This window comes from Kogia breviceps, chromosome 17 (genome assembly GCF_026419965.1).
Source record: "Kogia breviceps isolate mKogBre1 chromosome 17, mKogBre1 haplotype 1, whole genome shotgun sequence".
NCBI classification, from domain to species: Eukaryota; Metazoa; Chordata; class Mammalia; order Artiodactyla; family Physeteridae; genus Kogia; species Kogia breviceps.
This window is the reverse complement of record NC_081326.1, coordinates 39,003,359-39,018,986: the sequence shown is the minus strand read 5'-3', so window position 1 is coordinate 39,018,986 and position 15,628 is coordinate 39,003,359. Positions and strand designations below refer to the sequence as shown.

The following is a 15,628-nucleotide window of genomic DNA, read 5'->3' as shown; positions in this document are numbered from 1 at the left end:
AGACATCTGGGACAACATTAAAGGCACCAACATTCGAATTATAGGGGTCCCAGAAGAAGAAGAGAAAAAGAAAGGGTCTGAGAAAATATTTGAAGAGATTATAGTAAAATTTCCCTAACATGGGAAAGGAAATAATCAAGTCCAGGAAGCACAGAGAGTACCACACAGGATAAACCCAAAGAGAAACATGCCGAGACACATATTAATCAAACTATCAAAAATTAAATACAAACAAAAAATATTAAAAGTGGCAAGGGAAAAGCAACAAATAACATATACGGGAATCCCCATAAGGTTAACAACTGATTTTTCAACAGAAATGCTGCAAGCCGGAAGGGAGTGGCAGGACATATTTAAAGTGATGAAAGGGAAAAACCTACAACCAAGATTATTCTACCAAGCAAGGATCTCATTCAGATTTGATGGAAGAAATTAAAACCTTTACAGATAAGCAAAAGTTAAGAGAATTCAGCACCACCAAACCAGCTTTACAACAAATGCTAAAGGAACTTCTCTAGGCAGGAAACACAGAGAAGGAAAAGACCTACAATAACAAACCCAAAACAATTAAGAAAATGGTAACAGGAACATACATATCAATAATTACCTTAAATGTAAATGGATTAAATGCTCCAACCAAAAGACATAGACTGTCTGAATGGATACGGAAACAAGACCTATACATATGCTGTGTACAAGAGACCCACTTCACACCTAGGGACACATACAGAGTGAAAGTGTAGGGATGGAAAAAGATACTCCATGCAAATGGTAATCAAAAGAAAGCTGGAGTAGCAATTCTCATATCAGACAAAATAGACTTTAAAATAAAGACTATTATAAGAGACAAAGAAGGATAATACATAATGATCAAGGGATCAAGCCAAGAAGAAGATATAACAATTGTAAATATTTATACACCCAACATAGGAGCACCTCAATACATAAGGCAAATGCTAAAAGCCACAAAAGGGGAAATCAACAGGAACACAATCAGAGTAGGGGACTTTAACACCCCACTTTCACCAATGGACAGATCATCCAAATTGAAAATAAATAAGGAAACACAAGCTTTAAATGACACATTAAACAGATGGACTTAATTGATATTTATAGGACATTCCATCGAAAAACAGCAGAATACACTTTCTTCTCAAGTGCTCATGGAACATTCTCCAGGATAGATCATATCTTGGGTCACAAATCAAGCCCTGGTAAGTTTAAAAAAATTGAAATCATATCAAGTATCTTTTCTGACCACAACGCTATGAGACTAGATATCAATTACAGGAAAAAAAATCTGTGAAAAATACAAACACAAGGAGGTTGAACAATACACTACTAAATAACCAAAAGATCACTGAAGAAATCAAAGAGGAAATAAAAAAAATACCTAGAAACAAATGACAATGAAAACACAACGACCAAAACTTATGGGATGCAGCAAAAGCAGTTCTAAGAGAGAAGTTCATAGCAATACAATCCTACCTCAAGAAACAACAAAAATCTCAAATAAACAACCTAACCTTACATGTAAAACAACTAGAGAAAGAACCTCAAAAAACCCCCAAAGTTAGCAGAAGGAAAGAAATCATAAAGATCAGATAAGAAATAAATGAAAAAGAAATTAAGGAAACAATAGCAAAGATCAATAAAACTAAAAGCTGGTTCTTTGAGAAGATAAACAAAATTGATAAAACATTAGCCAGACTCATCAAGAAAAAAAGGGAGAAGTCTCAAATCAATAGAATTAGAAATGAAAAAGAAGTAACACTTGACACTGCAGAATTACAAAGGATCATGAGAGATTACTATAAGCAACTATATGCCAATAAAATGGACAACCTGGAAAAAATGGACAAATAGTTAAAAAAGCACAACCTTCCGAGACTGAACCAGGAAGAAATAGAAAATATATAAACAGACCAATCACAAGCACTGAAATTGAAACTGTGATTAAAAATCTTCCAACAATGGGCTTCCATGGTGGTGCAGTGGTTGAGAGTCTGCCTGCCGATGCAGGGGAAATGGGTTCGTGCCCCAGTCCAGGAGGATCCCACATGCTGCAGAGCGGCTGGGCCCATGAGCCATGGCCACTGAGCCTGCGCGTCAGGAGACTGTGCTCTGCAATGGGAGAGGCCACAACAGTGAGAGGCCTGCATACTGCAAAAAAAAAAAAATCTTCCAACAAACAAAAGCCAAGAAACAGATGGCTTCACAGGCAAATACTATCAAACATTTAGAGAAGAGCTAACACCTATCCTTCTCAAACTCTTCCAAAATATAGCAGAAGGAGGAATACTCCCAAACTCATTCTGTGAGGCCACCATCACCCTGATACCCAAACCAGAAAAAGATGTCACGAAAAAAGAAAACTACAGACCAATATCTCTGATGAACATAGATGCAAAAATCCTCAACAAAATACTAGCAAACAGAATCTGACAGAACGTTAAAAGGATCATACACCATGATCAAGTGGTGTTTATCCCAGGAATGCAAGGATTCTACAATATACGCAAATCAATAAATGTGATAAACCATATTAACAAATTGAAGGATAAAAACCATATGATAATCTCAATAGATGCAGAAAAAGCTTTTGACAAAATTCAACACCCATTTATGATAAAAAAAAACTCTCCAGAAAGTAGGCAAAGAGGGAACCTACCTTAACATAATAAAGGCCATATATACAAATCCACAGCCAACATCATTCTCAATGGTGAAAAACTGAAACCATTTCCTCTAAGATCAGGAACAAGACAAGGTTGCCCACTCTCACCACTATAATTCAACATAGTTTTGGAAGTTTTAGCAACAGCAATCAGAGAGGAAAAAGAAATAAAAGGAAAAAATAATAAATAAATCCAAATCAGAAAAGAAGTAAAACTGTCACTGTTTGCAGATGACATGATACTATACATAGAGAACCCTAAAGATGTTACCAGAAAACTACTAGAGCTAATCAATGAATTTGGTAGAGTAACAGGAGACAAAATTAATGCACAGAACTCTCTTGCATTCCTATACACTAATGATGAAAAATCTGAAAGAGAAATTAAGGAAACACTCCCATGTACCATTGCAACAAAAAGAATAAAATACCTAGGAATAAACCTACCTAAGGAGACAAAAGACCTGTATTCAGAAAACTATAAGACACTGATGAAAGAAATTAAAGATGATACAAACAGATGGACAGATATACTATGTTCTTGGATAGGAAGAATCAACATTGTGAAAATGACTCTACTACCCAAAGCAATCTACAGATTCAATGCAATCCCTATCAAACTACCAATGGCATTTTTCACAGAAGTAGAACAAAAGATTGCACAATCTGTATGGAAACATAAAAGACCCTGAATAGCCAAAACAATCTTGAGAAAGAACAACGGAGCTGGAGGAATCAGCCTCCTGGACTTCAGACGATACTACAAAGCTACAGTAATCAAGACAGTATGGTATTGGTACAAAAACAGAAATATAGATCAATGGAACATGATAGAAAGCCCAGAGATAAACCCCAAGCACCTATGATCACCTTATCTTTGATAAAGGAGGCAAGAATACACAATGGAGAAAAGACAGCCTCTTCAATAAGTGGTGCTGGGAAAACTGGACAGCTACATGTAAAAGAATGAAATTAGAACACTCCCTAACACCACACACAAAAATAAACTCAAAATGGATTAAAGGCCTAACTGTAAGGCCAGACTCTGTCAAACACTTAGAAGAAAACATAGGCAGAACACTCTATGACATAAATCACAGCAAGATCTTTTTTGATCCACCTCCTAGAGAAATGGAAATAAAAACAAAAATAAACAAATGGGACCTGGAGATCAGCTAGGTGGTTTGTGACCACCTAGGGTGGTGGGATAGTGAGGGTGTGAGGGAGGGAGATGCAAGAGGGAAGAGATATGGGAACATATATATATGTATAACTGATTCACTTTGTTGTAAAGCAGAAACTAACACACTATTGTAAAGAAATTATACTCCAATAAAGATGTAAAAAAAAAAGTCAATAGTTATAATTTCAGAGCACTAGATTTAAGAGTTTTCTTTTTATAATAATAATAATAGCAATAATTAACATTATAGAGTGTTACTTTGTAGTAATTAATATGCAAATAACATTATACACATTTTCTCCATCCTGACAATAGCCATTAATTTTATTTGAATTTCAAAGAAATTAAACAACTTTCTCAATTCAATCAACTAAAATAAAATAAAATAAAAATAAAAGTCAAGAGTTATCATTTGAAAAAAAAAAACAAAAACAAAAAACAAATGGGACCTAATGAAACTGAGAAGATTTTGCACAGCAAAGGAAACCATAAATAAGATGAAAAGACAACCCTCAGAATGGGAGAAAATATTTGCAAACAAAGCAACAGACAAAGGATTAATCTCCAAAATATACAAGCAGTTCATGCAGCTCAATATCAAAAAAACAACCCAATCCAAAAATGGGCAGAAGACCTAAATAGATATCTCTCCAAAGAAGATATACAGATTTCCAACAAACACATGAAAATATGCTCAACATCACTAATCATTAGAGAAATGCAAGTCAAAACTACAATGAGGTAACATCTCACACCTGTCAGAATGGTCATCATCAAAAAATCTACAAACAATAAATGCTGGTGAGGGTGTGGAGAATAGGGAGTTCTCTTGCACTGTTGGTAGGAATGTAAACTGATACAGCCACTATGGAGAACAGTATGGAGGTTCCTTAAAAAACTACAGGGCTTCCCTGGTGGCGCAGTGGTTGAGAATCCGCCTGCGGATGCAGGGGACACGGGTTCGTGCCCCGGTCCGGGAAGATCCCACATGCCGCGGAGCAGCTGGGCCCGTGAGCCATGGCCGCTGAGCCTGCGCGTCCGGAGCCTGTGCTCCACAAAGGGAGAGGCCACGACAGTGAGAGGCCCTCATACCACCATAAAAAAAAAAAAAAAAAACTACAAATAGAACTACCCTACGACCCCGCAATCCCACTACTGGGCATATACCCTGAGAAAACCACAATTCAAAAAGAGTCATGTACCACAATGTTCACTGCAGCACTATTTACAATAGCCAGGACATAGAAGCAACCTAAGTGTCCATCGACAGATGAATGGATAAAGAAGATGTGGCACATATATACAATGGAATGTTACTCAGCCATAAAAAGAAATGAAATTGAGTTATTTGTAGTGAGGTGGATGGACCTAGAGTCTGTCATACAGAATGAATTAAGTCAGAAAGAGAAAAACAAATACCGTATGCTAACATATATATATGGAATCTAAAAAAAAAAAAAAAAAGGTTCTAACGAACCTAGGGGCAGGACAGGAGTAAAGACACAGACATAGAGAATGGATTGAGGACACAGAGAGGGGGAAGTGTAAGCTGGGATGAAGTGAGAGAGAAGCATTGACATATATACACTACCAAATGTAAAATAGATAGCTAGTGGGAAGCCGCCGCATAGCACAGGGAGATCAGCTCAGGGCTTTGTGACCACCTAGAGGGGTGGGATTGGGAGGGCAGGAGGGAGATGCAAGAGGGATGGGATATGGGCATATATGTATATGTATAGCGGATTCACTTTGTTATACAGCAGAAACTAACACAACACTGTAAAGCAATTATGCTCCAATAAAGATGTTTAAAAAAAAAAAGAGCAATAATACCAATTGCTGGTGAGGATGGAGAGAACCTGGATCTCTCATACATTGCTGGTGTGAATGTAAAATGGTATAGTCACTCTGGAAAAGTATTTGTCAGTTACTTACAAAACAAAATATGTGCCTATCATACAGCCCAGCAACTATACTCCAGGGCATTAATCCCAGAAAATTGAAAATTTATGTTCACAGAAAAATCTGTACATAAATGCCCATAGAAGCCTCAGTTGTAAAAGCAAGAGAGAAAAAAAAAAAGAGACAACCTACATGTCCTTCAAGGGATGAAACTCTGGAATATTCATGCAATGGAATAGTACTCAGCAATAAAAACGAGTAAACTATTGGTGAGACAAAAAACTGGATCTCAAATGCATTCATTATGCTTAGTGAAAAATGTAAACCACAAAAAAGGTTACGTACTGGATGATTCTACCTAACATTCTTGAAATGACAAAACTACAGATTCAGAAAGAGATTGGTGATTACCATGGGACAGAGAAAGGGTGGAAGGGTTTTATAGATAAAGGGGTAGTAGGAGGGAGTTCCTTTGCAGTGTTGAAAGACTTCTATGCCTTGATTGTTGTGGTGGCAACATGAATCTATAGAAGGGATAAAATTGCATAGAACTACACACACCACACACACACACACACACACACAAACAAATGCATGTAAAAAATGGTGAAGATTGAGTAAGACCTCTTGTAACCTATAAGCTACTTAACGGTGTTAGACAATGTCAGTTTCTTGGTTTTGATATTGTACTGCAGTTAGTTATGTGACATGTCACCATTGTAGGAAGCTGTGTGAAGGATACATGGAAATCTACGTACTATTTTTGCAACTTCTTCTGAGTCTATAATTATTTTACAATAAAAAGGGTTTTTTTTGTTTTTGTTTTTGTTTTTTTTTGTAGTACGCGGGCCTCTCACTGCTGTGGCCTCTCCCGTTGCGGAGCACAGGCTCCAGACGCGCAGGCCCAGCAACCGTGGCTCACAGGCCCAGCCGCTCCGCGGCATGTGGGGTCTTCCCGGACCAGGGCACGAACCCGTGTCCCCTGCATCGGCAGGCGGACCCTCAACCACAGCGCCACCAGGGAAGCCCCAAAAGTTTTTTTAAAAGTTTAAAATTAAAAGAAAGAAAGAAAAGTTTCCTAATTAAATGACATAGAAGTATCCCTTAAAAATACTGCAAGACAGTAAAATGATCAGTGGTTGCTGGGTGTTGGCAAAAGGGAGGGCTGAGCACAGAGAATTTTTAGCACAGTGAAACTATTCTGCGTGATAGAATGATGGTGGGTTACATTTCATTATACATTTGGCAAAATATATACTGTACAACACCATGAATGAACCCTGATGTAAACTATAGACTTTAGGTAATATTGACATGCCAATGTAGGTTCATCAATTGTAACAATCTGTAGAAGATGTTGATAGTAGGTGATGTTGTGCATATTGAGGGGGAAGGAGGTATATGGGAACTCTGTACTTTCCCCTCAGTTTTGCTGTGAACCTAAAACTGCTCTAAAAAATAAAATCTATCCAAATAGAAAAAAAAGTTACTGCATATATTCCTTGGAGAGATTGGAATTTAAGCTTGGGGACTTATTTGAGAAGCTTTTTGGCAGGCATTTAAATTTATTTCTTGAAAGATTTATTGTAAATTGTATTTCTCAGACTACTGCTCTTTTAACCATCTGTTAAGTTATCTTATCTTACAATCAAAAATGACATTTAAGTCTGAACGGAGAAGTTTATCCATATTTTTAAAAATTAAGTTTTCTTGGCAGAAATTTGATCTTGATCTTGGAAACTTTATCATATAAACCTAGTACACTTCAAGAATCCTGTGACTTTTCCCAACAATGGATAAAAATTGATCAGGGATTTGCCTCAATTCAAGCTAAGTTTACATATTTCTAACAGGGACATCATTTATTTATCATATTGAAAACTAAGGAAATAGTTTTATGCTCATCTATGTCTTATTAGAAACATGAGGCTTGGGCTTCCCTGGTGGCTCAGTGGTTGAGAATCCGTCTGCCGATGCAGGGGACACGGGTTCGTGCCCCGGTCTGGGAAGATCCCACATGCCGCGGAGCGGCTGGGCCTGTGAGCCATGGCCACTGAGCCTGCGCCTCCGGAGCCTGTGCTCCGCAATGGGAGAGGCCACAACAGTGAGAGGCCCGCGTACCACAAAAAAAAAAAAAAAAAAAGAAAAAGAAACATAAGGCTTAACACCCTGTACTAAAATAAATTCCAGGTATATGAGTGAATTACAATGTAAAATTTTTAAATTTTTGTATAAAAAAGCCATGTAAAATACGTGTCTATCTTTGGTAGGATTATGCATGATTATTTTTTCTTCTCTGTAATTTACCAATCTTCTATAATAGTACATATTGTTTTATTTTTGTAAAAAACATTCAAGACATAGTCATGGGTAAGTTTTTCAATGAAGCATGAATCATATTCAAATACTCATACACAAAAAGACACATGGCTGATTTCTTTGGTAGAAAATTCCTAAATGATTTGCATATTACCTTCTTTGCCAGTGGTAGGAAATTATACAACAAATGTCTTATTTCTCAACATTAACTTCTGTAAATGACAAAACATTAACCTCAACAAGCAATTATTGAGTAAGCTTACCATCTATAAAACTAGCTCAAAATAAGTATACTACCTGCAAAGTTAGAACACTGTATTAAGGGTTTCAAAGTTGGTACCAGATTAAATGAAATTGAACAGAAACTTTAAATCCACATATTATCAGGGAATTTTTTAAAATTTATTTATTTATTTTTGGCTGTACTGGGTCTTCGTTGCTGTGCACACAGGCTTTCTCTAGTTGCGGCAAGTGGGGGCTACTCTTCGTTGCGGTGTGAGGGCTTCTCATTGAGCTAGCTTCTCTTGTTGTGGAGCATGGGCTCTAGGCCTGCGGCCTTGCTCAGTAGTTGTGGCTCGCAGGCTCTAGAGCGCAGGTTCAGTAGTTATGGCTCACGGACTTAGTTGCTCTGAGGCATGTGGGATCTTCCCAGAACAGGGATCGAACTCGTGACCCCTGCATTGGCAGGTAGATTCTTAACCACTGCACCACGAGGGAAGTCCCAAAGGAATTTATTTTTTAAAGCAATATAGCTGTTGAACGCGGCGGCAGCTCTGTAGGTTGCTGTTTTCTTCTCCAGTGGACCCAGGCCTGCACTCCAGCAACCATGTCTAAGGGACCTGCAGTTGGCATTGATCTTGGCACCACCTATTCTTGTGTGGGTGTCTTCCAGCACAGAAAGGTGGAAATAATTGCCAATGATCAGGGGAACCGAACTACACCTAGCTATGCTGCCTTTACTAATACCGAACGATTGATTGATCGGTGATGCTGCAAAGAACCAAGTTGCAATGAATCCCACCAACACGGTGTTTGATGCCAAACCCCTCATTGGACGAAGATTTGATGATGCTGTTGTCCAGTCTGATCTGAAGCACTGGCCCTTCATGGTGGTGAATGATGCAGCCAGGCCTAAGGTTCCAGTAGAATACAAGGGAGAGACAAAAAGGTTTTATCCAGAGGAGGTGTCATCCGTGGTTTAGACAAAGATGAAGGAAATAGCAGAAGCCTACCTTGGGAAGACTGTTACCAATGCTGTTGTCACAGTACCCGCGTACTTTAATGATTCTCAGCATCAGGCTATCAAAGATGCTGGAACTATTGCTGGGCTCAATGTACTTAGAATTATCAATGAGCCAACTGCTGCTGCTATTGCCTATGGCTTAGACAAAAAGGTTGGGCAGAAAGAAATGTGCTGATCTTTGGTTTAGGTGGTGGCACTTTTGATGTGTCAATCCTCACTATTGAGGATGGAATATTTGAGGTCAAATCTACAGCTAGAGAGGCCCACTTAGGTGGAGAAGACTTCGACAACCGGATGGTCAACCATTTTATTGCAGAGTTCAAGCGCAAGCACGAGAAGGACATCAGTGAGAACAAGAGGGCCGTCCGTTGCCTTCGTACCGCTTGGGAGCATGCTAAGCGCACTCTCTCTTCCAGCAGCCAGGCCAGTGTTGAGATTGACTCCGTCTATGGAGGAATCGACTTCTATACGTCAATTACCCGTGCCCGATTTGAAGAACTGAATGCTGACCTGTCCCGTGGCACACTGGACCCTGTGGAGAAAGCCCTTCGGGACGCAGAGCTAGACAAGCCTCAGATCCATGACATCGTCCTGGTGGGCGCTTCAACCCGCATCCCCAAGATCCAGAAACTTCTACACGACCTCTTCAACGGGAAAGAACTGAACAAGAGCATCAACCCTGATGAGTCTGTTGCTTATGGTGCAGCTGTCCAGGCAGCCATTCTATCTGGAGACAGATCTCAAAGTGTTCAAGACTTGCTGCTGTTGGATGTCACTCCTCTTTCCCTTGGAATTGAAACTGCTGGTGGAGTCAAGTGCAGCACCCCCGTTCCCACCAAGCAGACGCAGACCTTCACAACCTACTCGGACAACCAGCCCGGTGTACACATTCAGGTTTATGAAGGTGAGCGCGCCATGACCAGGGGTAACAACCTGCTTGGCGAGTTTGAACTCACAGGCGTACCTCCTGCCCCCTCGTGGCGTTCCTCAGATTGAAGCCACTTTTGATATTGATGCCAACGGCATCCTCAGTGTCTCTGCTGTGGATAAGAGCACAGGAAAAGAGAACAGGATCACCATCACTAATGACAAGGACCGTCTGAGCAAGGAAGACGTTGCACGCACGGTTCAGGAAGCAGAGGAGTACAAAGCTGAAGATGAGAAGCGGCGGGATAAGGTGTCTTCGAAGAAGTCTCTTGAATCCTATGCTTTCAGCGTGAAAGCTACTGCTGAGGATGAGAAACTTCAAGGCCAGATGAATGATGAGGACAAACAGAAGAGTCTTGATGAGTGTCATGAAATAATCAACCGGCTGGATGAGAACCAGACTGCAGAGAAGGAAGAATCTGAACATCAGCAGGAGGAGCTGGAAAAAGTCTGCAGCCCCATCATTACCAAGCTGTGCCAGAGCGCGGGAGGCGTGCCCGGAGGCGCGCCCGGGGGCTTCCCTGCTGGTGGAGCTCCTTGGTCTGGTGGGGCCTCCTCTGGGCCCACCATTGAAGAGGTTGATTAAGCCAGCCTAGCATAGCTTTAGCATTGTCCCACACAACATTGAAGGACCCAAAGTTGTAGCAAATTCCACGGCAGTTTTAAAGTTGAGCTGCTGTAGTAAACTGGACATTCTTGATACTTGAATATGGAATGTGTGCACAGGGAAAGGAAATAACATTGCACTTTACAAGCACTGTATTGTAAGTGGAAAATGCAATGTCTTAAATAAAACTATTTAAAATTGGCAAAAACAGGGCTTCCCTGGTGGCACAGTGGTTGAGAGTCTGCCTGCTGATGCAGGTGACGCGGGTTCGTGCCCCGGTCTGGGAAGATCCCACATGCCGCGGAGCAGCTGGGCCCGTGAGCCATGGCCGCTGAGCCTGCGCGTCTGGAGCCTGTGCTCCGCAACGGGAGAGGCCACAACAGTGATAGGCCCGCGTAGCGCAAAAAAAAAAAAAAAAAAAAAAAAAAAAATTGGCAAAAACAAAAAAAAAGCAATATATTTTTCTAGAATACTGGTATAAATAGGTTGTCCATACTTTTATGTAAAGAGAAGAAATTTAAGCATGATTTCATTAAAAATTCATTTTCAAATAAAAATAAAAACTTTTACAGTTTGGAGCCAGATAGACCTGAGTTCAAAATCTGATTCTGCAAATTATTAGCTGTATAACCTTGTGTAAATAGTTTAACTGTTCTGCACCTCAATTTTCTTATTAGTAAAATTTGTAAAATAGGAAAAATAATCCCTGCTCCCTAGAACTATAAAGATTACGGGTAACATAAGTAAAGCACATAGCAAATAGCACGTGCTCAGTAAACAGCGGATGTGGTGGTAAATGTTGTTGCTATTGAAGTTTTTAATAAAATACAAACTTTTACCACTTATGTGAAAAGGCAGGAAATAGTCTATTAAACTTTGACATGCCTGACTCACAGATCCCTGGCCAGTTCTTGCAGAGAGACTTCCTCCCTATTTGTGCCTCTCTGTACGCTTGAGATTGAGAACCAACAAGGAATGTTCATAAGCAGCACAAATCCTATGTAATGAGTGGTCATTCAGCTGCAACCACCAAACTGCACTCCTCACCTGGTCTCCCTCTGACTCTGTATGAAGCCACCCCCCAACACTCATCTCCAGACCTTACTTCTCCTCACACCTACCCACAGGTTTCTTTACTTCTTAGCTCAAGCTCAGCCACCAGGCCTGGTGGGCACTGGCACAGGCAGCTCAGATGGAACAGGGCACCTGGTTCTAGAAGAGAGGCAAGGTGGCTGGACCAAGAGAAAAGGTCCAAACTTCCTACTTCACTGCCACTGGGCCTCAGCACATACAATCATTGCTTACTGCATTATGACTCATGCATAAGGAAGTCCACATTTGGAAGTGAAACTGAGTGGCAAGGTGGCCAAAGCAGCTAAGAAACAAGGAACAGAGGTAAGAGATATAGGCTCACAGCCAGGGACCATAGGACTTGGTGCAGAGGACTGTTTCTAAGCTGGAGTCAAAACTCCTAAGGGTTGGAAAGGATGTTTTGATCTGGAAAATACTGAATATCTTTTCTTTTCTCTTTTTTTGGCTGCTCGGGGTCTTAGTTGCGGCACTCAGGATCTTTGTTGCAGCACGCAGGATCTTTCGTTACAGTGCGCTGGCTCTACTTGCACAGCGCAGGCTTCTCTCTAGTTGTGGCGATCGGGCTCTAGAGTGCTTGGGCTCAGTAGTAGTTGCTGCACACGGGCTTAGCTGCCCCGGGGCATGTGGGATCTTAGTTCCCCAACCAGGGCCCGAACCCATATCTCCTGCATTGGAAGGTGGATTCTTAACCACTGGACCACCAGGGAAGTCCCAGAAAAGCTTTATTTTTAAAAAGATAATTGGACATTAAATACCCCTGAAGAGCTTTCGGTAGATGTTGGATAACAATTACTGATTACAACCCTTTAAAAGATGTCAAGTTCAGACTCCTTAACAGAGCCCCTCACTATCACTCTTCAGCCTCCCTTTCTGGAGAGCTTACAGTTTTCCTCCCAACACACTCAATAGAGGATACTAGTTATTTTCCCTCCCTGCATCCATGTTCTCTTCTTTTGGTAAAACAACATCCCAGTTTTGTTTTGCATAACCATTTCTACCACACTCTCAACAAAATGTTGTGGATGGGATTAACCCTCCCTCAGCTCCAAGGAGGACCTGGTTTTTACCAAGCAAGCTATCCCCTACTCCTAAATACAGTAATTGGTCCCATCAGAATGAAGCCCAGCATCATCAGAAAATCTACAAACAATAAATGCTGGAGAGGGTGTGGAGAAAGGGAACCCTCTTGCACTGTTGGTGGGAATGTGAATTGATACAGCCACTATGGAGAACAGTATGGAGGTTCCTTAAGAAACTAAAAATAGAACTACCATACGACCCAGCAATCCCACTACTGGGCATATACTCTGAGAAAACCATAATTCAAAAAGAGTCATGTATCAGAATGTTCATTGCAGCTCTATTTACAATAGCCAGGACATGGAAGCAACCTAAGTGTCCATCGACAGACAAATGGATAAAGAAGCTGTGGTACGTATATAAAAGGGAATATTGCTCAGCCATAAAAAGGAACAAAACTGGGTCATTTGTAAATGGATCTAGAGACCCATACAGAGAGAAGTAAGTCAGAAAGAGAAAAACAGATATCGTGTATTAATGCATATGTGTGGAATCTAGAAAAATGGTACAGATGAACCGGCTTGCAAGGCAGAAATAGAGACACAGATGTAGAGAACAAACATATGGACACCAAGGAGGGAAAGTGGCCGTGGGGGTGGTGATGGTGGGATGAATTGGGAGATTGGGATTGACATATATACACTAATATGTATAAAATAGATAACTAATAAAAAACTGCTGTATAAAAAAAATAAGTAAAATTCAAAAAATAAAAATTCAAAAAAATTTTTTAAAAGAATGAGGCCCAGGAATTTTATTTGACAATTGAAAAAAGAGATGTTCTTTCTCCTGTGGACATGAACAAGGAATCATATAACCTTAGGACTTTTGGTATCCATCTTGGGACCATAAAGGAAGTCTGCCATAGGATGCAGCTCACATAGTGGAAGTCAGAACAGAGAGAGGAAAAGGAATGAGACCTTGACACCAACAAGCCTTACCTACAGCCTGAACCACCTCTGGCCTTTTTAGCTGGGTTGAGTTCCCTTCATCGTTTAAGTCAGTGGAAGCTGGGTTTTCTGTTGCTTTCAACCAAAAGACTCCTAATTAATAGTACCAACACTATGACCCAGCCACCTTGAGTCACTAAAATACATGTATTTTTACTTCAAATTATGGTTAAACTGAGCTCAAAATGTATTAAGCATAATCATCATAAAAAGCACACCCTGGCTAGCTGACAAACAAAATCACCATCTGCAGCATCTAGAAAACATTTTTAAAACTGAGAACATTCCAGATTTCCAGCTGTGGAGAAGTGCCGTTCCTTAAGTGTTGACTGGCTGGCATCTGCAATTTTAGGGCACTTGGCTCGACAAATGGCCACGGGCAGCTCTCTGAGCTCCCAGCTTTTCTCAAAAATATCTGCTGAGCAATCAGGTTGGACGCCGCTGAGAAGAAACCTTGGGGTCTTGTGAAGACCTCATCCGAGGCCTGATGACTCCTCCGTATGGAGAGCATGCGAATAGAAAAATTCCATTGGAGTCAAAGGTGTGCTTCTAACTTCCTGAGGTGGTCATCTGAATGGGTAAGTCTGAGTACGTGCAATGCAGCTCCAACCAATGTGGCAGAGTCAACTGGAGAGGCTTCAAGGTAACATAAAAAGGGGAAGTGGAGGAACACCTTCTAATTCAGGCAGCCATATTCTCCCTTCCCTTCGTATTTATAATTCTGTTCTCTTACTACATTTGAGCCTCCAAGGGACTTCCCTAGTGGTCCAGCAGTTAAGACTCCGTGCTCCCAATGCAGGGGGCCGAGGTTCAATCCCTAGTCAGGGAACCAGATCCCGCATGCCGCAACTAAGAGCCTGCATGCAGCAACTAAAAGATCCCGCAAGCCACAACTAAAGATCAGGCATGCCACAGCTAAGACCCAGTGCAGCCAAATAAATAAATAAATATTTTTTTAAAAAGAGAGAGAGAGAGAAGCCTCCAAGATACAATGAAGTAACAAAATAAAAGTTGCCAAGGGAGACCTTCCAGAGATAATGGAGTGAATGAAACACATGGTTTGTGGTCTTCTCTGTCATACAAATCCATCTTTTATTGGGTCACATTTTTTTCCTCTCTCCTTCTTGGTGTTGAAAAATATTAAGGTGTTCAAGGAGAACTTTTTAGATTTCTGTGGTAATGATGGATGAAGCAGATCCATTAAACGAAAAAATGAATTTTTGAAACAGCAACTTGGCAAGTTGGGTACACAACTTGATAAGGTCCATCAAATGCAAGACTCTTTTTTTAAAATTTATTTACTTTTGGCTGCTTTGGGTCTCTGTTGCTGAGCACAGGCTTTCTCTAGTTGCGGCGAGCGGGGGCTACTCTTCGTTGCGGTGCGCGGGCTTCTCATTGTGGTGGCTTCTCTTGTTGCAGAGCACAGGCTCTAGGCTCGCGGGCTTCGGTAGTTGTGGCGCTCAGGCTAGTTGCTCTGCAGCCTGTGGGATCTTCCCAGACCAGGGCTCGAACCTGTGTCCCCTGCATTGGCGGGCAGATTCTCAACCACTGCGCCACCAGGGAAGTCCAAGACTGTCTTGATATACACTTTTGATTATTACAAATCTCAGAAGAGCATTTGCATTAAATTACTTGTAATTTCAGATCT

The 15,628-nt window shown here is 40.8% G+C and overlaps 1 protein-coding gene across 1 annotated transcript; it reads left to right on the top strand.

Annotated features, from left to right (window-relative positions):
• The first annotated feature begins 8,883 nt into the window (after nt 1–8,883).
• Nucleotides 8,884–10,837, top strand: LOC131743899 (heat shock cognate 71 kDa protein-like). Its single transcript, XM_059042895.2, is given in 4 exon segments — nt 8,884–9,057; nt 9,059–9,479; nt 9,482–10,296; nt 10,298–10,837. Coding segments are annotated over 4 exon segments (1,926 nt in total). The 5' UTR covers nt 8,884–8,907.
• The last annotated feature ends 4,791 nt before the right edge of the window (nt 10,838–15,628 follow it).